A 24703-nucleotide genomic window follows, 5' to 3' on the forward strand; every position below is an offset into this window, starting at 1 on the left:
GTACAGTTCATTGGATTTTAGTATCTTTCTAGAGTTTTGCAGCCAGTATTATAATCTTGTTTTAGAGCATGTTCACCCCAAAAAGAAGCCTCACGTCCCCTGCCGCAGGCCCCGGTAGCCCTTAATCTCGTCTTTGAAATGAAAGACGAGAATGAAATGTCATGATCTGGACTTCCGTGGGGATGGGGTCATGTGTGTGCCGCCTCTCGCGTCCGGCTGCTTCCCTTGCCTCGGGGCTGTCAAACTTTCTCCCTGTCAGGGTGTCGCCAACACCTTACTCTTCTGGACGGCTGAGTGCTGTTTCATCATATGGATACACGACATTCTGCTCCGCCATTTGTCAGTTGTTGGACGTTGGGGTCATTTCCACTTCCAGCTGTTTGGAAGGATGCTCCTGTGAACACTGGCCTATCAGGTTTTTGTTTTTTGAGACGAGAGCCTCACTATGGCACCCTTAGTAGCTGTGTGCTGTGGCATCACAGCTTAAGTGAGATTCTCTTGCCTGGGACCACAGCCTCCTGCCACAGTGCCCAGCTATTTTTTTTGTTGTTATTGTTGTAGTTGTCATTGTTGTTTAGCAGGCCCAGGTTGGGTTTGAACCCAGCAGCCCTGGCATATGTGTCTGGTTCCCTAACTGCTGAGCTATGGGTGCTGAGCCAGCCTGTCTTTGTGGATACAGCTTATTTATTTCTCTGGAAGTCATCTCTATGTTACCATTTTGGGGATTGCCAAACTGTTTTCCTAAGTAGCTGCCCCATTTTTCCTTCCGCCAGCACACTATGTAAGGTCTTCAGGGCTGGCATGTTGCCTGGTGGGTGCCCCTGTTAAGTAAGGAGATGGGGCAGAGTGAGAAGGCAGCGAGCTCCCCCCGCCCCCTTGGTCAGACACCACGAAGAGAGCGCTTTATAAAGCTCAGGTCTGGAGACAACAGAGGCACTGTGGTACATCTGGAAGTCAGGCTCACAGCAGCCCTGAGCTGTGTCTGTCACCTGTTTGTGCCCTGAAGGAAGGGACTAGACTCGGACTCCACCACGAGAGGAATCTCCTCGGTCTCCTTGTGGACACTCAGTCCGTATTTGCTTTGTGGTGTTGTGGTTCGTGGCCTGAGCCTAAGCCCAAGGGAGGCTACACACTCCTGACCTGGCTGTGCCCCGACCCCTCTGTCTCTGGCCCATAAGTCTAGCTGTGAAGTCACTCAATGTCTTTAAAAATAATTGGTCAGAAGAATAGTTTGAATTGGAAGTGGTTCTGGCAGATTAATGTAGCACAGGCTGGAAAAATGTTCTAAATCCATTTCTGCTGAAATGAAAAGGGGAATTTGGAAGGGAGTTTATGTCTGCGGTTGAACTCAACAATTAAGGGAAGATTAGCCAGCAATTTAATTCCTCCAACAAGCAATCATTAAACACCTACTGTGTTCCAGTTACTATCTTAGATTCCAGGATACCTGGCGAGCAAGACAGAGTCCTCGATTGAATTGGACTTTTGTTCCCACCAGTAAAATGTTACCAAAAAACCAACAAAAAAAAGTTATGGTAATAAAGGCTATGAGGAAAATTTAAAAAATGGGGTTGAGGGTAGAAGGTGGCAGGGGTGGGGAGTGCCTTAAACAAGCTTCAGGGAGGCAGAGATGTGCACGCTGTGTGTGTGTGTGTGTGGGGGCCCTGGCTCCCCAAGTGTGGGCTTTTGTGTCAGAGCTCACCTTTGTGGAGAAGGGAGCAAGGGGCAGAGTGGAGGCGGGAGGGCTGCCGCAAGGTCCAGGCAGAGACCCTAAGTGGCCCGGCCAGTAGCAATTGTGGGGTGGAGATGAGTGGTCAGAGTTGGGGGAGATGGGAAGGTGCAGCCGGCAGGGCTCAGGGTCAGACACAGAACCTTTCAACCCCATGGAAAGCCTCAAGGATCCCGTCTGAAAGGCGAGAGCCGCAGGGAGTGATGTTGCCACGGGCTGAGTAGGTGTAAGGCGGGGCATCTCGAGCTGTGCTCTGGACACGTAAGCGGGTTGGAGAGCTTGCAGGTGGAGGCATATCCATGAGGCTGGAGGCATATCCTGACTGAGCCTCAGCCAGTGCCCTGGGCCCTCAGGCAGGTAGACAGGGCAGTCCAGACCTGGGGTGAGGCAGGGAGGAGGGGTGTCCCTGAGTGGGAGAGGACTGTCTGAGGGCCCTTGGTGTAGTTGGTGGAGCAGCTGGGCCCTGGTGGGCTGAGGCAGAGGGACTGGGCAGGACGCGGAGCACAGGTGACTTGTTATGACACCCTCCGTGGCAGTGGCCTTTTCCCTCAGATTGCCCAGCCTCCCCCGTCCTCGTCCCCCTCGCTCCCTGTGTGTCTCCTCCTCCCCTTAAAGCAGCCCTTCATTACCATCTCCATGCACCAACGTGGCATCTGACCTGCTGCAATTGGGCAGCTTTTCTGGTTCCATTTATTAGATTCAGAAAAAAGTCATTTTCCCAGCACCTTCCATCCTGGGATGAGGTTTGGGTCACCAGGTGGGAGAGGATCTGACTGGGGCTTCTGCTTGTTGGGGCCTGTCATCTCATAACTGGGACTGCAGGACTGGGGAGGGGAGGGTGTCCATCCCTGGTGACCATTGCTTGCTGTTCAGGAGATAGTCACCCTGTGTACTGGCCACATTCCGTGCCTGCTGGACCGTGGGGCAGGGCCTGTGAACCGCCTGGTGGTGGTTGCGAGGTGGCAGTCTGGGGAACACAGCTTCTGCCAAGGAGAGGGAGGTGCCGGCGGGGCAGAGTGCGGCTGGTCTCCACATCACCATCTTCCTTCCCCCTGCAGGTAAGAATGATGGCTCCATCGGCGGGAAGCAGTACTTCAAGTGCAGCCCCGGCTACGGGCTGCTGGTGAGGCCTGGCAGGGTGCGCAGGGCCACTGGCGCCGGGAAGAGGCGCAGCGCCGGGGTTAGGCAGCAGGGCGCCCAGGAGGCCCGCCGGGGCGCCACCCTCTCCGGCTCTGCCACCAACCTGGCCTCCTTGACAGCTGCGCTGGCCAAGGCCGACAGGAGCCACAAGAACCCTGAGAACCGGAAATCGTGGGCTAGCTGAGCCGGCTGCTGCAGGAGCGTGGCAGGAGCTCCCAGGTGACAGCCCCGGGCGCGGGACGACCCCGGCCCCCGGGTGCTGAGTGGTGGGTGCTCTCTGCACACGGCAGTGCTGGTGACTCCCACTTCGTCTGTCTTCCCTGGGCCTCTGGAAGCTTTGTTTCTTCACTACCTGGAAGATGAGGGAGCACCTTGGCCTCCCCAGTGGGGTTGCAGATCCTAGGCACCCTCAGGGGCCGTGGGATTGTGGACTGAGGCCCTGGGTGGCACGAGCCCTGCCGCCTCCCTGCACGCCTGTGCCTGAGCCTCTCAGCTGGGGCTCCTGTTGCTCTTTCCCTTTTCTCTATTCTGGTGACTCCAGGAATGTCTTAATTTAAACTCTAACCTAACTAGTGCCTTTTCTCCCCTGCCAGGTGGGCACGCCCACCCTGACATCCTGGCAGTTGCCTGGAGATGCCCTGCTTCCCACACCAGTGATGGTCCCCTAAGTGCCTCTGGCCTCCCGAGGCCTCAGCCTGGGCCGCAGTCCGTGCTGAGCAGGATCTTCCTGCCACGCTGTTCTGACAGGGTTTCTTAGTTTCTTCGTGGGTGTTCTGATGTCTTCACACCTGCAAAGTCTTACCTGTAGCCATTTGTTTCCTTAACAGAATGCTTGGAATATATTTATTTATATTTATTTTTTCAAAATCTGAAATCACCTGCAAGCCACAATCGTCTGCCTGGGCTTTGGTGCCTGGGGCCTGCCGTGCGTCACTGGCCTCTGTCTCAGCCCGAGGTCGGTTCTGGGGCAGCCTGAGGGTGAAGCCCCTCCTGCTGCTCTGCCCAGGTGCACCTGCGCCCTGGCTCTAACTGGGATGGGCGAATGCTTGGGGAATTGTGTCGTGCTTCTGCAGTCAGTGACAAAGTAAGTTAGAGGCATCTATTACCTTATTTCGTGCAATAGTGGTTTCTGGGAAGGTGCTTAGTCCAGTTTAGCTTCTCACCGATTCCCAAGCTCTGACCCCCTGCCTATGCCTGGGGGATGAGGTGTGAGCAGGGGCTGTGGTGGGGGGAGCCTGCAGTAGCCTCGCCTGGCCGCCTGTGGTGCTGGCTGCACAGCTGGAAGCACCCAGGGTATCCCCCACCTCCTTGCTGGGGCACTTCTGGGCCGGGTCAGGGTGTGTGTGTGTGGAAGGTAGGAGTATGGCAGTGGACACACAGTGACAGTCCTCAGATGGGACAGTCCTCAGATGAGGATTTGCATGGGTGCTCTTGGTACCTGTTTCTGGTCCTCACATTGGAACAACACTACAAAGCTTTGTTGAGGACTCTCTTGTTCTCTGGGGACTCGTTCCTCTGGCACCTCCTCTGGAGGAGGACTCTGGGCTTTCATTCTCTGGTGGGGGCTGCCTGCCTGGTGGCTCCTGAGAACATGGCAGCATCCTCTGGCCACCTGCAGCCCCAGCCCACAGACAGGAGCCACTGCTCAGTGTCATGAGTCCAGCCATACTTGAGACCTTTTTGTCTAGCATCCAGCCAGAGGCCAGCCTTGTCTGCCACTGGGAGGGGTGATTTCCTTGGTGGGCCCTCACAGCTGCCTTGGGCACCCCCATGTGCTGCACAGCACCTGGCTGGGAGTGGGTGTCCTTGTCTCTCCCCAGCTGCAGGGCCAGACACAAGGGGCCCACCAGGGAGGAGCCTGCCCCAGCTCAGCCTGGGACAGTGCCACCCTGGTGTCCTATCAGCTCTGACCCCACAGATGTCCCTGACCCATGAGGACAGGCGGGGCAGCCTCCTGGAGAACAGCACAGCGGGAGGGGGTCTGGCAGGGTTGTAGCCGGCTGCTGTCCTGCCTTTTCTCCTGCGCTGTGACCTGCATGACCCTTAGGGCTGGAAAGAGGCAGTGACCCAAGGACTTTGTCAAGATGTGTGTGGCGTCCCTGTTGCCATCCACTGCCCCTCATGGGCAGCTGGGATCTACCCCAGCCTTCCGCTGCTAGATAACCATAGGACACATTGGAGTGTGGCCTCCTAACTTGCCTGGCCGTGCACCTTGGTGCAAACTAACATGAACTTGGAGCTGGGGAAGCAGGGGCGTCACAGGAGTTCAGCCCAGCCTTTAACTGGCGGGCTGAAGGTGCAGTCTCAGGTGGGATGGCCTCCATCTCCATCTCCTTGTCTCACCTCACTCATCAACAGGCCTAATTTAAATAGAGCGCCCACCTTAGGATTCCTTGATGCCTTTGAGGGCCCCAGGGAGCTCCACTGTGGTGCTGAATGTGCCCTCAGTGTGGATCTGCCTGCTGGTGCCACCCAGCCTGGGAAGGAGACCCCAGAAACACAGGGCAGGGGCTCTCCCTGGGCATCTGCCTCCCATTCTGCATGCCCAGGGCCACCACCAGCCCTGCCATCTCTGACGTGGCCCTCAGGCCTTTTGGAAGGATACAGGCCACGAGGGTAGAAAGGCCCCTTCACCCTGGGGACTGCATTGGGTAGTGGAGGGCAAGAAGTGGGCAACTGACGCCCTTGGTGCCCAGGCCTGACTGGGGGAGCAGGAGGGCACCAGTGAGGAGAGGGAGGGTTCGGGGACCCAGCAGGTTGGGCATGTGTGTTCAGTGAGAGACCTGAGCTGGGGGTGTGGCCCCGCTGTTGCTGGCATTTCCTCCTCTGGCCTTAAAGTTCCCTGTATGTGAAAAGGAAGTAATGGGTATTTCTTCTCCCTGCTGAGTCTCGCCCTGCCTGTGTGCCAGGCGTGTTGAGTTGGTCCTCCTTGTGACTGGCTCCCAGGCCACCTGGATGGGAGTGCCTGGCTGTTGTGTCTTAGTCCTGGGGACTGGCCCCCGGCCCGTGCTTCATACCCAACACCAGCTGATTGTAAGAGGCATCTTTCTCTTAGTCTGTGGTGCCTTCCTGCTGGGCCGATGACAGTAATGGTGTCAGGAGGGTCTCGGGACGTCTATGTGGACTTTTGTAAATATGATGGGTTCACGTATAAAGAAGTGACTTTGATTCTGGGATTATATTGATTTGGTACAGATTAAATGAGAGTTCAAAAATCCAAAGACTCTGTAATGAATTGTAAAGACTTTAATGATTTGTATAAAGAACTAAACCGCTGTAATTTTGTACCATATATGCCTCTCCGTCAGCTGACCAACAGCTTCTGAATAAACCGATGATTTCTTGCCTATGTCTGGGAACGTCTTGCTGCTCCTTCTTTCCCACTCTGACATTGGGGTTTGGGGGCTCATTGGAGACCGTCCCCCACCCCCGTCATGGTGTGATCTTGTTCTCAGAGAGGATGGGGGGCTCTGTACTGTCCAGAGGCTGAGCTGTTCATTATTTGGACTGAAGAAGCCGGGGTGGCCCTGCTGGTCCCTTGGCCAGCCTTTTACCCTTATTTAGACATCATCCTCTTGACAGAAGCGCTGAGCCAATAGGAATTTTCTGGGGGAAATAGGAATTTACTTAAGAGCTCAGGTAATTGGAGCCTCTGGGTCAGCTGGGAGGCACAGTCCTCAGGCGGGGCTGTGTTCTGTACCCTGACTTATGTGACTGTCTGCACACTGGACCCCCCACCCCCACACCTTTCCACTGTATGGCACCGGAAGGTTCTATAACAATTGTGGTTGTGGCCACATGGTAGGGGCCAGGGCCCCTATCCTTGTGGGCAGTGGAACCTGGTGTTGGTTTTGCTGTCCCCTGACTGCCATCTGTCCAGATGTGTGCCTGGCGTGAGTGTGGACCACCACTGAGGGTGGCAAGGCCAGCCTTTGGGCTGGGAGAGATGACCCGGCTTCCTTGATATGCCTGTGGAGTCCCACCGACTGCGAGGGGACCGCAGCCCAGTGCCTGTGAGGGACATGAGTGGCCGGTGTACGTTCCCACATGGATGCAGACTGGGTTGTGCCCTGCGTACGGCTTTTGTTTTCTTCCCTGTGCTGTGATCCACTCGGCCCTTGTCTGTATACAAAATACACTTGCAAGTGCTGCAGCCGCTCAGAGGGCTGATCGGAGGTGGCCATCCATCAGGGCACATCTTAGTGGGACTTGTTTATATTCATAAGTGCAGAAGAGTTGTTCTCAGAGATAAGCACTGCCAAATAATGACAGAAATTTGGCAGCCAGGAGTTGCCCTGCTCTGAATGAGGCAGGAATCTCAAAGCAGAATTGATCTAGCTCCTAGGATCGTATTTTTCAAGCTGTTCCTCTCCTGCAACTCAATGAGATGTCTTTTGTTTGCATAACGCTGTGGGGTTCCTGAGTTTTTCAGGCTCAGAAATGGACTTTAGTGGCCATCATGTTTAACTTATTCATTTATTCACTCAGTCACTTGAGGAATGTTTGCATACAGATCCTGGGCCTGGCCTCAAGGAGAGTGCAGTCCAACAGAAACAAGCCATTCTGGTGAGTTCCACAACAGGGTGACCCGGTGGCACCCTGGGGGTGTATGGGAGGGACACTGCAGCCAGTGGTGCTTGAGGAAGTCAGCCTCATAAAGTGCAGGGAAGAGGACACAGGACCTGGGGAAGGGACAGTCAAGATGTCCAGGCCTGGTCCCCATGGATGGCATTCGGGTGGGGTGTGGAACTGAAGGCTCCACGGCTGCTCTGTTAAGTAGAAATTGCTGGGGGCCACATAGGAGCGCAGAGTAGGGATGTCCTCTGTGTGGGCCCTTGCCCCCACTGCCCATCCTGCCCACCTCCACTTGGCAATTCCCATAGGGTTTAGAGGCAGTTTAAAAGTTTGAGAAGTCTCTTCTAATTACTATGCTGAGGACAGAAAATGGGCCCTGGACTTGTTAGGGTTTTACTGAGAAGTCTAATGGATTCCAGAGGCTATTGATGTGAGAGGGAAGCCTTTAAAGAAAACCAGATCACGAAAGTGTCAGCTTTTATTTTGTTTTTTTACTGGTGGAGGTGAAGTCCCAGGAGAGAATGCTCTTTTAAGAAAATGAGGCTCAGGGTGTGGCCGGAATGGAAGAGTGCAGTTGTGTGGAATTCAGCTGTCAGCACGGGTGAGTCGAAGGCTGTTTGTTTCTTGTCTAGTGAGTGTGGAAAGCACTGGGAGCCTGGCAAGGAGGACAGCACAGGCGAGGAGTGAACGGGGCATTTTGGGGACTCAGGAGCTCTTGAGAGGTGCAGCCTCTCCTGGTACCATCTGGACAAACAGCAGAGGCTGGGACGGGCAGCAGATGGGTGCAGGTGCTGGCTGACCTCAGCCTGCCTCCCTTAGCCAAGTGGTATCTAACTGTGTGATCCTTTCCAACTGTCCTCGGGACTAATGTTCAGAACAGAACACCTCCGTCCCTGGGGTAGGTATCATCAGGCACCTCCCAATGACTGTTCTGATGCAAAGAACTCCCAGCCAGTCTTTGTTCAGTTATACATTTTATTCTCTAATAGGTACAATACTAAAATAAACACAAATTAAAAAAAAGTTTTATTAAAACAAAACTGTACAAAAAAGCAGTATACTACATTTTAATTACAGAACAGTCTACTGTCCAAAAGGCACTAATCCAGAATAGGAGATACAATGATACAGGACTCATTTGAACTATTTTAATCAATACAATAGAGCACTTGTTTCTTTGACCATTTACAGCTAGAAACAAGGGCTTTTTGCTACAGTCGTTACACATTGTTATAAATATGAGTCCTACAGGGGAAGGTGCAGTATCCCTCTCCTTAGAGAAGCTTCCCAGCAAAGGGACTGCTGTGGAGCTGAGAGGTGGACGGGCAGCAGCGGGACGCCCGCCAGCCCCTGGGGACCCGGAGCGTGTCTTTTGGCCTGGCCTCCAGTTGGTTGGTTTCTGGCCACTCCTGGCAGCCACTTTTAACCCCCTCTTGTGATTAGCACCGGCAAAGTGGGTTCTGAGATGCTCCAGGTAACTGGGGCTGGAGACCTGGGAGATGAAGCGTCAGCAGCTCAGCAGAGGGAGGCATTTTGGTAACCTGATCTGAAGAAAGGCAGCAACTATTCTGAGGGAGACGGAACCCAGGGACAGCCAACGAGCTGGCACCACAGCCGGGCAGAGCCCCTGCTGCTGTCTGCACAAACTCAGGAGCAGGATCTCTCATTTCTGGGCCAGAGTTCAGAGATCACCCGGGGGACACTCTGTATTAGGGAGATCTCATAATCTTTTGTTTTAGAAGCTGATTTCTAGAAGTGGATTTTTGCTTCCCAGGGGGAAGTCAAAATACGGTGACCGGCATCAAGCGGGGGGAGCTATTTCCTCCACCAGGAAGCAGCTCCGGGTCCCCTCACGGGGTACAGGACCAAACTGTGACCTTCTCTGTGTTGAGTGGCCAACTCTCTAAAGCCAGATTTCATTAAGGGACTCTGGACCTAAGGGAGAGAGATACTGCAGCTTTCCAAACAGTGTCATACACATATAAGACGAAGACAGGCATCTGATGTTAACAAAAATAAGTAACAAAGAAATAGGATTAAACCAAATCTCTTCTCACAGCTTCCTATACTACATCCTCCTTCTGCTTAGCAGAAAATTGTACGTACACAAAAATACAAATACACAATTTTGTAGAACAGTCTGATTTTAATATATTTATATATATTTATATTTATACGAGTGGCAGGTTAGTTCATTATATAGAGCTTTTTGCACTTTTGGCTCATATGCAACAAGGCTTATAAATTCAGCTTTAGCTTTCATTCAGGTTTTATAGCTTTTGAACAATTGTTTTCACATTTAAAGCAGCATCCAATTTGCACTAGGAGTTTGTGGTGATTACAGGAAAGATGGGGTTGGGGGTTATTGAAGGGCAGGGGATACATTCCAGTGTGTGTGGCAATGGACGGAGGATTCCATGTGAACAGAGCTGACCATGATGACCCCTTGAGGTAGACTGGACACCTAGAGCAGACTCAGACACAGGTGTGACTTGCCCTCAGGGACACATGGTGCACAAGATGGGGGACAGAGACCAGAGGAGACGCCAAGGGGAAACAAAGACAAGACACACAACAGCCATGGCAGGGAGGCGCTCTCTGCTCCCGTGCCAGTCGGGCAGGGGTCCCGCACGCCCATCTCAGAGACACGAATATTTGGTGGATGCTAAATACTTTAGGCAATGCCTTGGTACCTGACCTGACTGACCGTTACACTTGCTTTCCATTTTAGATCTGACTGCGCCAGCTAGTTCCCACCCTGGCAGTGAACACGTGGTCCAGAAGTGGAACCCCCAGCACTCTGCTCTTGCTTGCTACAGTGTTTGAGTCCAGCTAACTGAGAAGGAACCAGGCCCTTCCTGCTGCCTCCAACTGCGTTTCACTGCATTCTCCTAGCTCGCTGCACTCCGTACATTCATCTCCTCTCAGTCACAGCCAGGGTAAGTGACAGACACTCGGTAGCATCTAAACCCAGCGACAGTGCGCTGGAAGAGTCCGGTGTGGCTGACGTGCCGTGGAAGAGCCTCACGTTTGTCCCCCCCACAGCAGTCACTCCCCTTTGCTCACCTTCCTCAGACACCTCCCTGCACTGTCCAAATTCTACTGGCAAATCTGCCCACGTGTCAGATGTGAATGCCCTTATTACACTGTCTGAACAAAAATGCTGGATTATTAATGAAAATAAAGTGCCTGGGTTTGGATTGTTCCATTTTGCAAAACCTTTTAACGCACCAACAGATCGTCTGAGTGCTGCTTAGTGATGTGATCTGAACATAGTGTGGTCACAAAACAATCTGTGTACACCCACCACATAATAAAGGCCCCGTATTAAGGTCAGACTTAAATTACTTTTAAAAAGAAGCAAACAAGTACTCTCACATTCATTTTCAAAAACACACTTTTGATCTTGCTTAACGCCCTACTGTTGACAGCCTTTCTGAGCCCCCGTGAGCGGACACCCTGATCCCTCCACTCTAGGGAGAGGACACAGAAGTGCAGCCAGGATTCCAGTGACTCACGATCGCAAATGAATCAGCATGTTTATTAAGGATGATTGACGCTTTGCCCTCTTGGATCTAACAGAGATAGAACGCTGCTCGGAGGCTGTCTTGCTTTCCTGTCTTCGTAACTGAGAAGCTACTAAGACTTAGCTAAGCAGACTCTTAAACTGCTCTATGAACCAAGACCATAACCACATGAACAGAAACACCTCTAAAAAAAGAAACACTGGAGAACAGTGACAAAGCCAGCCTGACGTGGCTGTGAAGAAATCCCTCCCGCTTGCTTGCCCTTGTGGTGGTTCTGCCTGCAGAACGCCAGGGACACTGGAGAGGGGCAGCCACCCTGTGCCCACCCGAGAGAGCTGAGTGCAGGGGGAGAAGGACAGGGTACAGGCCGAGTCTCTGGCAAGTTCCAGAGGTCTGTGACTTGCTTAGGCACTTAAAAAACATAAATAAAAATTTATCCTTGACAGGTACTGCATATCCAACGTGACCATGGCCGTGGAAGGGGGGCGAGCCCATGGGGAAATCAGAGAAGGCTGCGGGCTCTTCCAGGGGAGGCATCTTCGGCAGAGAGAGCGTCCTACCTGGCAGTCAGGGTGAGTCATAAGAAACCAGCATTGTGATGGCGCAGCAGCTAGGGGCAGGGCCCAGCAGAGGCCTTTCCAGGTCTGTGCGCCGCAGCCCAGCAAGACATGGGCAAGTGCAGGCATGGGGAGGCCCAGGCAGGCTTGCTCCAGGTGCCGCTGTGGGGCTGGGAGATGCACACCACGTGAACTTGCCCTCTTGGTCAGTGTGAGCAAGCTACTAGGAGCAGAGAGGCCCTTCAGGCTTTTCTGGCAACATTGAAAAGAACAGTAATGAAGCCTTGCCAGAGCTCCTAATGCTTGGAAAGAAAAAAGCGCTCTACACCCCCTCTTGAACTTTGGCTTTGGTTTTGTGGTGCCCATTTCAGAGGTGCAGGATTGAGGGGTACACTGATTCTAACACAGTGGAATGTAGTTTTCAAGGCAAATCCTAACAACAGTGCTTCTTACAGCAGCCCCCAGCTGAGCACCCTCGCCTCTGTGCAGTCCACTGTACTATCACAGAGTGCTGCGGTTCACGTTAATAGAGCATTAGTGTCATTCTGCTGTCCTGTTTCAGAGCTCCAGGAAAGGATGAAGCGGAGAAATGACGCTCGCGAGTCTATGCTGGGTTGTTAGTTCAAGTAAAGCAAAGAAAGCCCTAAAACAAGGCTAAAATTCAGACTCAATCTGGAAATGATGGGAAGTTGAAAAAATCCTTAAGAAAGAACCCTGAAACAAGAGGTCTGTGACTTGCTGCCAGAAAAACAGGTGAGCATTCCTTCCCAGGGACGAACGAAGCAAAGCCCCCATTCCTACACGTCAGGGGCACCCCAGCTACCACCAGAGGTGCAAAATCGGGACTGAGTCCAAGATGAAAGACATATATACCTTTTTCCCTTGAAATTAAGTTTTGGGGGAGGGGTTGGATAATAAAGCCTCATCAGACCCTCATGTGACCATGTGCCTGTTACGGGGACCACTTCCACAGGCTCCTGAGCTGGGGTTCACTCTCAGGCTCCAAAGAGGCCTGTGGCGTGAGAGCAGATCAGGAGAGAGATGGTGACAAAACCAACCCTGATAAAAACCCCTTACTTTTGCAGAAGAGAAGAAGAAAGGGGAGGAGAGAAGGTAAATTTCAGTTGAGTCAGGTCAGTGTGGAGCCCGTGTCCCTGACCAGCAGTCACTGAGCTGCTAAGTGAGCACCAGCCTCTCCCCTGAGGAAGCTCCTTGCATCCTAGGTGCCCGAGGGATCACACTGAGCCCAAACATGGATTTGTCTCCATGCACAACTGCTATTCACTGGCCAAGTAGGGAGCCCGGGGAGCCAGGGCAGACACTCATACAGTTCCAGAACACCAAGCCCCTACCATAGCAGGATATGGAAGAGTAATTTGCACTAAGAAAATACTAGAAGAGTTGAATAGAGCAAAAATGTGTGAAAGATTTTCATATTCTCTGCTTTTATTAACTGACCTGCAGGCAAGAAGTGCCGTAGAGTCTAGTTCCCTTGAAGCCTCACTGTGCTCTTGTCCCTGACCAGGGGTGGGAGATGAGGGGAAGGGCTCAGCCTGTGATACGATCTAGAACCTCATGGGAGCACTGGTCTAGTGTCAGAGGTGGTGGCAATGTGACTGTGGGGCCACCCAGTGCGGTCTCATAAGAAAGCAAAGCAAGGTAGAATTCTTGAGAGACCTGCCTGGCTGCGGTTGGGGGGTTGCTTGGTGTGGGGTCCGTGAGCCTCCACGTGCTAAGCAGGCGGCACTGCACCATCAGGATGTCTGTGTCTCTCTCTTACGGCAATATGTTGTAGAAAGGTGAAATCTTTAGTTCTTACAAGAATAATTTATTTCTGATGTTTGCTTCCAAAAATTACTTATTTCCTGGGTAAACACTGCTTATTATTTTTACTAGAGGAGAGAGAACAAGGTTCCTTTTCACTAGAGAAAGGGGTGAGGCTGCTGGTGGCAAAGAAATATATGGTACAGGGTTTTTTGAATCACCCAAGTGGCCTCTGGAAATATCTGGGGAGGGAAATGTCTAACTCCAGTTCTTTTTAAGTCTACCCTCCCTGAAGTAGCATTTCTAATACTTTGATCCCTCAGACAGATGATGTTGGGAGGTTTCAACTGTGGTGTTAATTCTATTTTCTCGGAATGTTAGCAGAGCCGAATGTTCTGCTGGCTGTTGTAATGCACGTCTCACAGATCACAGAATTAGACTCATCTAGTCAGCTCTCAGAATCTCTAATCTTAAGACAGATTCTAAATTTTAAATGGAAAGTTATCTTTCAGCAGCTGGGAATGAAGAAAAGGGATGCTCTTTGGGGTCATGAGTCCCTAAGTCATTCCCGTTGTCATAAAGACTGACAGGCTCTCTAAGACACAGTCTCGGTGACTGCATGTCTCTTGAGTGCAGGTGTGCCAGGGGTGGGTACACAGGAGGTTGCTTTGACATCTCACAGGAGGAGAAGCAGGAATAAGAATCTTTCAATACTTTTTTCCTGACCCAGCACAACTACTATACATTTCATTGTAGGTAATTTTAGGGGAGCAAAACAAACCCTGAAGGCCTAAGAACCTTTCCCTAAATTGTCTAGGTGTGTGTGCTTGGGGAGAGGACAGCTGTAACCAGCATTCCATCCAGGTCATGGCTCCTTCTGATGTATGGAGAGGAGAAGACTTGTCCTTGGGGAAGCAGCAAATACGGGAAAAAGCCAGAGCTTTATTTTTTGTAGTGGGTACTAACCAATCCTGGAGTGTTCCGGCCTGAAACAGTTTATAAAAGGCCATTTGGCACTATACCGGGTGCTGGTGTTCTCGTGGACCCACTCTTGATTATATAATTGAATAAAGACTTCCATGAATGATGGGGACAAAAACCCAAGCCATATTCTAGAGAAAGGCTAGCTGGTGACTCAGCAGAACGCTCCAAAGTGACACCGTAGGATGAGAAGAGTAAGGGACCCTATCACGGGACCACATATGGTATCAAGAGCACATGAGGCCCGATGGGACAGGGAGCACAGGAGAGGGAGCCAGGCTGAGGAAGTGCTAGGGAGACAATGTGCTGACACAGCACAACAGTGAGAAGACTCAGGACGGCAAGGCACCTGGCAAGGCACCTGCCAGGAGGCGGCTGGCAACTGCTAAGTGTGAGGTGGGAAAGCCCTACCCAACTCTGCAAACTCCTGTCTGGTAAATACTTCCTGACAGTGATGCCAATGGAAAGATCAGGCCACCAAGGAAGGGGCTCAATAAGCAGCAACTGTCCTCAAGTTATGTTAGCAAGGTCTCCGAGCTGGGAGCTGGTGGGAGGGAGAGGCCTTCACAGGTTCACCACGTTTAGGATTCTGACTGGGGTTTCTGCCAAAGATAGAGCAGGTTGAAACGGGCTGTGATCAAGGCTTCCAAAAATTTAGGAGTCAAATGGGAACAATAATCAAAGCTTCCATTTTCAAGCTGAAATAACTCCAAATCCTTCTCTTTTACTTAGGGGAGAACATGAGTACCATGTCATTATTTTAGTTTACCAAGTTGCTGTTCCAAATGTTCTCGGGAGCATTAGTGCTAAAAGAGAACAGGGGAGGGGAGCTCTACCATTTCCAATCACATAAAGGACAGAAATCCTTTTAATTATGACCATGCCAATCTGCATCCTGCTAAAACAGCTAATTACATGTCAGGAGGACACTCAGTCATTCAGAACAATTGCCATTATATTTTTATATATTCATTCTGTGCCACCCCCCTCAATTACCATGGTTACAATTTGAAAAGATTCAGCCAAACCTTCATTTGATCACAGCGCACCAATGTGAATCTGAGAGTTAATTATGGCTGTCTAGAGCCGCTCTTATTTAAAAGAAAATGAAAATGGAGTCAAGGGAGCCAGCGTCCTGAGACTTCCGAGTGTGAGCCAAGCTGGTGTCCACGTGCCGCCTGCTGCACCCCAACTGGGGCCAACCAGTCTACACTCTGCCCCATAAACAGGCACAGGAGAGAAGGGAAAGCTGCCCCTGTAGATGCAGCCTCTGGGTGGTGACGGTGCTGGGCAGTGAGATAATGTGGGGAGAACGTGCACGTGTGTACTGTCAACTAAACAGTGTAAAAACAATAGTCAACTTTCACTTGAACGGGTCAACTAGATCTAGTTCTGCCCCAATGCCACAGGAGGAACGATAGCAAAGTTGAGATACGCATGTGTGTGACCCCAAGGCACCTACTCTGTCAACAAGAAGAAAGGGGGTACAGCCAATTCTCCTAGACTCTCTTCTCTATTTCTTAACCTCTTGAGCACAAAAGAAAACCAGTGTTATAGGAGACAGGATTTGTTGATCATTAGATTTCTTTTTGCTGCTTTTTCTCATCCCTCCCCAGAAAGAATAATGAAGCTAATATGGAAACTTTTCCATTTACAAGCTTCTAGCTACTGGAAGTACACAGATATGAACAAAGTTGCATTTCAGAGAAAAGTGAGTCAACCACTGGCCTTGCAAGAGCAGCAGCTCATCACTTTGAGAACAGCCTTTCCCAAACATAACTATTTGTCAGAGGCAGTTTCTATAACCAGAAGCCTTTCCTACCAACTTAGTATGGTAGTTCTCTGCGAGGGGTAAGGGCATCTTTCTTAAGTGATAGTCTTGTTTGAAACCAAGGGACCACGCTACAGAAGACAGGGGCCCTGTTCTGACAGATGCTGCTGTGAAACCCTCAGAGACGACCTGGCGGTCACAGGTGCCTCTGCAGGACAGTCATCCACTCTTATTAGGTAGAGATACCTTTGCTTTGGACAAAGAGGGTTCTCCTGGTAATGTCAGTCAGATAATGTGGAGGGGAAGAAAAGAGAGGGCTTTCAGGGCATGCAGCTCAGTTTGTCAAATTCGGTATGGCTGACAACTTGATCCCCAAATCCTGAGTAAACTTCCTTGCTATTCAAAAGAGTACATGAAAAAGGGAATGCTTTGCACGTGTAATTCCCACCCCTGCCCCAGTGCATCCACTCCCACACCCTCCCCCAAAGACAAGGTGCCCAACTTTCACTTGGGAAATCTTGAAAAATAAATCTGGCTCAGTAAAGCTATAAATGGATTTGGCTGGTCTCAACACAGCCCCAGTGAATACAGTAGTAAAGCATCACTAATAATCACAACACAATGACAAACCGTCAGCACACTCTGACATAAGATTTAAATCACACAAATTAACACAGAAACCAATGCACAACATGAAGGGTCAAGACTGTTAAGATCACCAACAATGAGGAAAATTATTGCCTAAGAATCTGTTGAGACTCACTGGGGAGAAAATGCTCTGGGTGTTCTCAGAACAACAAAAGACAAAAAGCATTTTAAAAGGCAGAGCCCCGAGTTAGACAGGAAGACTGCTTCTAACCCAACCTTTCTCAAGATAAAAGAGAATATGGACTGAAAGTTCACATTTTAATGATGGGGCAGGGGATCATTTGTGAAAAGGGGCTATTTCCACAGTTGCGGGGGAGAGGATGTAGGTGGTCAAGACGGGAGGGAGTGTTTGTGTTACAAGGTGGACCACACCCACCTACTGCCTGGTGTTACAGCATAAAAACAAACTCATCAAGAAGTCAACTCAAGACAAGGACAGAGGAAGATGGCGGGAGCTGTTGACAGACAAGAAGAGCCTGGAGATTCCTGATTTAAATAAGAGCGTATTTATAGCTGGTACCTGATGGTATTGAAGGGGAAAATTTCTAAAGCCAGCATTCCTTAAAGACAAAGGCCAGTCAGGGTGAAATGAAACTGATTGTTCATAGTTAGTCCCTTTGAGGTAAAAATAAAACTGGATATCGACCCACAGGAGGTGCTGATTACTGAACAGTCATCATAAATATACCAGGAAGTAGTATAATACTAAATTCATATTTCAGTATTGATTTTCCTCAAGCCTTTTTAGGTGGTCACACCTACTGCGCTGGGATGGATGAAGGGTACCTGTGGGAGGGCTGCCCCCTTCTGCTAAGGGCCGTGGGAATGTGCATGTGGGGGGTGTCCGACTGAACGGCTAGTGCCCATTGTGAGGTGGAAGGTAACTATAATTATCTACCAGCCTTAAGGGGCACGCCAACATTACAAACTTTGCTGAAATAAACTGAGATGTCTCCTTGGTACTGAATGGCCCTAGAAGGCCTGTACAGATAAGAGCCTACCATAGTGGCCTCCACCTGATGTTGGGACTGTCAACAGATAGGCAGACATCTCGTTAACATGAGCCATCTTTAAAAGTTCCCCTTGTAAGGTGTTTTTAAAAGGGTGGGAAGCTTTATCCACCTGACTACAGTAACTGAATTAAAATGTCTTTAAAAAAAAAAAAAGTTACACAAATATCTGTTGGCCAGTTGCCGGTACTCAATATTGAAAAGACACTTAAAACTCTTCCTCAACCAGGAAGGAACAAAGCTGGAGCCCTTTGAGGCCTAAAGTTCAGAATGAACTGAGAGGAGAGAGAGACCAGAAGACAGCAGGCGATCTGTCGAGAGCCTGGCTCGTTCCTCTTCAGGAATAGAGCAGTTTAGCATTTCTATTTTAAAACTACCTCTAAAACCTGGAAAAGCTTAATTTACTGTCCAAAGATATTAGAAATGTTAACAGTGGCAGCGCCATATGCCATTACAAGAACTAAAGAGGTCAGGAAGAGATAGCAGAATTGACCCTGGTAACAAAAACAGAAAAAAACTGATGGTAGGTTTAAATCTAGACCAAACAAAAGTAAAGTCTTACCCTTGGTGAAAAAGCAAGTTAACACGTAAGGCAGTGGGGTCTTCAGAGTAGGCCACCAGTCTTCTCAGATGACAAGAATCGTGGGTGAAAGACTCTTCCGCCTGTTCCCCGAGTCCGACACAAGGCTGTCTTCCATTGGTGGAAACATGCTCTGAGTTTCACCACTTTGGCAGTTAGGGCCTGGTACTGCTCTTGGAGGATGTGAACTCCTTTTATTCGCTGAAGGCTTTTTTTCTTCCTTAAAGGTCTTAAAACAATGAAACCTTTTAGCTCTTCTATGCCAATCACTGAATTTCTTTAGAAACGGCAGCTGTCTTAACAGTTTGAGTCTGTCCCTTAAAAAGACCAGCAAGAACAAACAATACTAGCAATCCTATCCCAGAGAAGCCGTCAATTATAATAATCTCCTTACAATCAATCATGGATGTGGCTTGTCAGAGTGCACTTTGTTCCTCTCCTTGTTCTGATTCAACCAAGAAAAAGAGAAAATTCTACCAAAATAGAAAGATAAAATGTTATATTTCTTCTAAACAAAATGAAAGAAAGATATCACAATTTCCTAACTGAAATAAGTCAAATAAACCAAGACAGAATATGAGCAGGGGCGCAGGAGAGAGGATGGGGTCATTCCTGAGAATAACAAATGCTACTCTTGAATTTGTTGGTTCAAGTAATACAGTAAAACAGATGACTGCTCTATTTTACTTCAATTCTTGGAAGCTGGAAAAAGTATTACATTTCCCCCCCCTGAAATCTATGGACAAGAGCAGGACCAATTCCTGCATGTAGTTCTTTGAAGTCACAGACATGTATGAGACGGCACACTCATGCCTTCTCAAAGACTCTTCCCCACACTACGGGAGCAGGACTAACAGATGAGGAGAGTATGGAGTCAGCATGTGCCTTACCTGGTGGGAGCCCAGTCAACAACTGGCAGATATTCAGTACGTCACAAATGAGAAAGGGAAGACCAAGGGAGGGAGGTCAGTCTCAGTCTCGCTCTCGATAGTTTGAAGTTGAATACATTTGGTAGAGGAGGAGGGATGAAGAGGTAAGAAAATGGCACCTTCCATTTTAGTAACTGTTTTCAGGTAATGGACAAAAAGACAGAAACCCCACTTACTAGCCAGCCCCATGCTCCCCTTGAAACGAGGCTTCGTTACACCCTGAAAGGAGAGGCGGAACGAGGCAGCAAGCAGACAGCAGTGCGCCTCTTTCAGATGCACCCTGTGCTGCTCCAGGGAAGGCTGTTTCCTTTACCCACAGTGACTGTGTGTCATCTAATCGGGATGCCAAGAGATCATTTCATACAAGGCCAGCAGATGTAATTTTCTCTGATGCATGAATACTTCATCACTTTGCTACGAGATGACAAGGTGATCACAGGGTTACTCTATAACGCAAGTTCACTGTTTGGTATTTTGAGTTCTCAAAATGAAAAAAAGATTTATCAAATATAAATATCTTTAAAAAGTAACAAAAGTGCTACATATGTGATCAAGGAAAAAAATTCCATTAGTTACTGCCGCTTAAAGTAGATTAAACTTTACAAATATTACCACATCCATTATCAATATGGCTTCCAATTATTAAATAAATTGCCTGTAGCAATAGCTTTTCACATCTCTACAAGGACAGAGTAAAGAGAACACCAAAGCAGTCACATCCTGTCATGTCTCACACAGCCACCACGTAAGTGGCCAATGTCCCCTGCTTTTTTCTGCTCCTATTTAGGCAAGTATTTGCATCTGTGACAGTCAGCACGACCCCAGTGCAGTCCTCTATCAGCCTCTCAGAACGAGGGGGCTTCAGTTAATGGATAAAAGACTGTATTTCACTATTTTTGACTTTTGCTCCATCCTTGAAAGACTGTTTTTGGTAGCAGGGAAAAGGAACACCGACAGGAGGCAAAGCAACTTCCATGAGGACCTCCAGAACGTTCCAGACAGGCACTGGGAACTGTGCCGTGGAATGTACAGTGGTTCTGAGAACTGGACTTCGCATCCATTAGACATTCAGCTCATAGTTTTTTCCAATGCTCTCAAGCTGGGTTTTTTTTTTTTTTAATTTTTTTTTTTGTCTTTTTTGTTTTGTTTTTAATTATGGTCCCAAAGGCAGAAGGCAGTATTTCATCTACTAAGTCACACAGCTTGTGAGAGGAAAGGATGTCTGTGTCAGGCATGTTAACAACCACCAAAATCTGAGGAGGAGTTTCTCCATTGACATTCTTAGCACAGCACCCAGAGAAGTGTGATCTAGCCACGGTGTGACTGTAAGGAGGCACGGCTTATTGCAGCTGGAAATCAATTATCCTCACGCCGAGGTGGGGATGCTAGTGTTCCTGTGACTCTGTGGATACTCCCCAAGGGGGTCTGTCATGCCTGTGACTCTACCTCAGCTTGCTTCCTGTCAGCCTTAGGGAAGGACAAGGAGGTACAGACTAGTGTTACGTGAATCTACGCACCCGAGGTTTTACACATAGCCTAATATTTGAGAACTGAGGGCTATCTAGATACCTGGAAGCACTTTCTTGGAATGCTAAGACGGAGCAGCAGGATTTTCTAGCCTCAGGGGCTGGGAGAGGGAAGGTTGGTTGGTTGGTTATTATTTACTGGGAATCAATACTGAGAGAGTATATGCAAAGGCTGAGGGCACCATGCCATCTTCACAGAACAAGACCCTAACGGCTACCTGACATACAAGAAACTGCAAGTTATACTGTAAGAACACATGTTAAGGACCGAGGAAAGTCTGCTAAGGTGCTACATCTAAACTAAGTTAACTCGTCGTGTTTAACCTCCCTCATCAGTCATCATCCAGGGCCTCTGTCTTGATCTCGTTGGCTCCTTGTCGGGCCAATGCCAAGATAGTGTGGTTGACTGCTGCCATTTCCACAGCTAAAGAGATGGGGTCTTGGTGGTCACTATGGCTCGTGCTGTCATCCTAGATGTGCAGAAATAAGAAATGAATGTTATTGGGGGATTGGTACAATTCTCTAGTTCACAGAGGGGCATGCCGGGGCAAGGGGAGGCTGAACATTCGAGGGAAAGAATGAAACAGTGGGGGAAGGTCTCATGATAAAGGTGAGTTGTATTTAAGTAGACACTGAATGGATGTAGGTCCAACTTTCTCCATTGATGTTTTTATGATCCAACAAATAAAAAGCACTAAAAGTGTTTTTCCTGGCTGAGAATTTCATTCATTCCATTGGAAAGACTGCTGGTGAAGACGATCAGACCTGGAGTGATAAGTACAAGACCGATCTTTTGGGTCCTTCTGTTTGTAACAAACATGGCACTAATCACCATGGGCCGTGCTAGGGAGCCAGTACCTTCTAGGCTCGCACTCCTACAGATTATTAGAATTCATGCTATTGCTCTACTGAAATGTAGAACTAGACAAAACTTACAACTAGAGACACTGACATCTTACAAATAAAAATAAAAGACAAAAGTGTCATTGTTAGAAATGGCTGTGGAGCAGGGTGTGGGGCTCTCCTGCTGCAGGTAGCTGAGCAAGGGGACCTCGTGGGCATCTTCCCTGGAGGCAGTGTGAGGGCTCCTCCCCTCACAGGATGCTCTGTCTTACAAATTAGGGGTATGTTTCTCAACTATAATATTATCTTTAGGGGAACCTGGAATCAGCTTTGGAAAGGGTAGGTCCCTTAGGGGGAAAAAAAAGCATGGATGTGCCGCCCTCAGGGCATCTGTGAAAAAAGATGGAAATGATCCATCTAATACCAGTAGATTGAAAAATAATAGGAATGTTTCCAACTAGAAGGACTTAGAGACCCTTATCTAAGTAAAACATGGGCTATGACTTACGAGTCCTAAAAGAGAAAAAAGTGATAAGTGTGGGTATCAGTTTCATTTTGATTTCCACAGATTAGTTATTAGATTTTAAAAAGGGAACCATATGCTCTTGGAGAATCTGTACTCAAGCTGATAAACAGCTGCTGGGAGAAGAGAGCACCCAGTGGACTCCATGAGGACCCTACTGCCCAGAGGCAAGGAAACGGTATAGACAGCAAGGAACAGGAATTGTCTTGCTGAGGTCTAGGGGAAGGAACCATCCATTCTCTGCATATTTCAAATGGAAATGAAATTTAAATCCTACATAAATTCTAATGAAATCTGTCAACACCTGTGGAGAGGAGAAACTCCCCCAGTTTTAGTTACTAAATTATTCCATGCAGTGGCTACAATTAAATACAGTTCCCCCCAAGCAATGCAGAGTAAATCAGGGCGAGGTGAGAGTCATGCAGGTATTGCATTTACGACAGGATGCGAGTGTCAATGTGCCAGAGAGACTGTAAAAACCACTCCATTGGGCACGAGGACTCCTACTGCAATGGGGCTGGAGTGGGTGGGGGCTTCCACTGGGCCCTGCGCGACGGCCCCTAGTATTTCTCAAACACTGAGTGTGTGTGGTGAATGGTGTAACTTGCTTGTTTGGGTCAGATCCTCCTCTCTTCTTCTACCTTCTCTGCTTCTCTGCCTCCCTCTGAACTTCTTCCCTCCTCCTCCTCCCCATTGCGTACTTGCCAAGTATCCTGTTGTATGACAATAAATCCATGTGGGTGAAGAACGGTTTCTCACAAATTCAACAGGACAACTGAATCTTACCACATTCCTTTCAAATTACATGAAAATCTAACTAGATACATGAGCAGAGTGGAGGGACATTAATGGTTCCCCTCCCCCACCCCGGACAGCCACACCCCCAGAACTGAGCTGTCACACTGTCCCACTGCTCAATCAGCAAGAGCCTGAGCCTGCTGCCCAGCTCCTCACCTGCTCAGAGTAGTCGTTCCCGTCAACATCATCGCTGTTGGAATGGCCGCCTGGACTCTGTACATCTATCCCATGACTCTCCAGGATTGCTGCTTCTTCGAAAAAAGCAAATAGATCCCTAAATTATCTGTTACCTTATCATAATGGCTAGAACACTAGATTAATTTTAGTGCTAAGGAAATCAGAATGTAATTAAATAAGAACCTACATTCCTCTACATTTCTTTTAAACTGTAAAAAGCTAAAATTCAGCTGCACAGAGGTCAGGAGAGGCATACATGTGCCATTCTGGAGGGTCTGCTACTATGCATGTTAAGTTTAAGATGTTAACTGTTAGGTACTTCAAAAATGCTTGCTAACTATAAACAGCCCTCCTGTCTTTGGGTTCTAATAAAGCATATGAGAGCTATAATGATAAATAGGAACTATATTTAAAAATGAAATGCAATTTTAAAAGCTCGACATCAACTCCTCCCATCTCGTGAATTTAAATTTCTTATTTTTTGCTACAGTTTTGAATGGGAAAAACATCTTTTTATTTCTTTGTTAGTTATGTTCATAGTTCCCCCCAGACCAGTTCTGGCATTTTCTTGTTTCCTCCCAGCTTTATTAAGGTCTAATTGACAAACAAAAATTGTATATAATAATAGTCTATAATGTAACATTTGGATACATGTAAAAATTGTGAAATGACTCAATCAAGAATTCAGTTTTTTGTTTTCCTTGAGACAAGTCTTACTTTGTTGCCTTGGCTAGACTGTAGGGCATCATGCTAACTCACTGTAACCCCAAATTCCTGGGTTCAAACAATCCTCCTGCCTCAGCCTCCTGAGTAGCTGGGGCTATAGGTGTGCACCACTGCACCCAGCTACTTTTCTGTTTTTAGTAGAGATGGGCTTTGTTGCTCAGTCTAGTCTTGAACTCCTGAGCTCAAGCGCTCCTTCTGCCTTGGCCTCCCAGAGAGCTAGGATTACAGAGGCATGAGCCACCACACACAGTCCAGATTTCTTAAGTGCTCCTTGTTCCTTGTTTTAAATCTCTCATTTCAAATTATTAATATTAATCAGTTATTTCTAATATCTAAGTCACAGCCCTGTAATAACTAAGAAGCTTAGGGTATGACATTCCTTCTCACAAGACCCTACAAGTATCTTTAATATGTAGTACAGGCGTAAAATGTACAGGGGCCGTGTCTGATTCTTTATTCTAGAACTTTAAAGACAATGAGTTTTATAAATAGTAATAGTGTTACTGTTACAATAGTATAAATAATACTAACTAAGGGCTATTAAAAATACAATGAAGAGGCTTGGTGCCTGTGGCTCAAGTAGCTAAGGCGCCAGCCACATACACCTAAGGTGGCGGGTTCAAATCCAGCCCGGGCCAGCCAAACGACGACGGCTGCAACCAAAAAATAGCAGGGCATTGTAGCAGGCGCCTGTAGTCCCAGCTATTTGGGAGGCTGAGGCAGGAGACTCGCTTGAGCCCAGGAGTTGGAGGTTACTGTGAGCTGTGATGCCACCTAACTCTACCCAAGGGTGCTTGAGGCTCTGTCTCAAAAACAACAACAACAAAACAATGAAGAAAAGCATGAGTGATTCTTGTCAGGCTTACAAATCAGGGTCATGTGGCCTTGCAGTTTGTAAA

The 24703-nt window shown here is 48.6% G+C and overlaps 2 protein-coding genes across 7 annotated transcripts in view; one reads left to right on the forward strand and one right to left on the reverse strand.

Annotated features, from left to right (window-relative positions):
- Positions 1–6216, forward strand: part of KIF13B (kinesin family member 13B) — a 161898-nt gene extending 155682 nt beyond the window's left edge. Inside the window, exon 39 of the mRNA XM_023515544.1 lies at positions 2788–6216. Within this exon, the coding sequence (XP_023371312.1) occupies positions 2788–3053 (266 nt within the window). The 3' untranslated portion in view covers positions 3054–6216. The remainder of the gene's footprint in view (positions 1–2787) is intronic.
- A 2189-nt stretch (positions 6217–8405) lies between these two features.
- Positions 8406–24703, reverse strand: part of HMBOX1 (homeobox containing 1) — a 152627-nt gene continuing 136329 nt past the window's right edge. The window contains exons 9-11 of one of the 6 annotated variants that reach the window (XM_023515586.1): positions 23058–23146; positions 22745–22816; positions 8406–21207 (exon numbers count right to left, since the gene is read on the reverse strand). In XM_023515586.1, the coding sequence (XP_023371354.1) occupies positions 21070–21207; positions 22745–22816; positions 23058–23146 (299 nt within the window). In that variant the 3' untranslated portion in view covers positions 8406–21069. Of the gene's footprint in view, positions 21208–22559; positions 22817–23057; positions 23153–24703 lie in introns of those variants that run through there. The other 5 variants (XM_023515585.1, XM_023515583.1, XM_023515582.1 and 2 more) reach the window with 5 other exon arrangements.

The sequence above is a fragment of the Otolemur garnettii genome, unplaced genomic scaffold (assembly GCF_000181295.1).
Source record: "Otolemur garnettii isolate 467f Iridium unplaced genomic scaffold, OtoGar3 scaffold00074, whole genome shotgun sequence".
In the NCBI taxonomy this organism is placed as follows: Eukaryota; Metazoa; Chordata; class Mammalia; order Primates; family Galagidae; genus Otolemur; species Otolemur garnettii.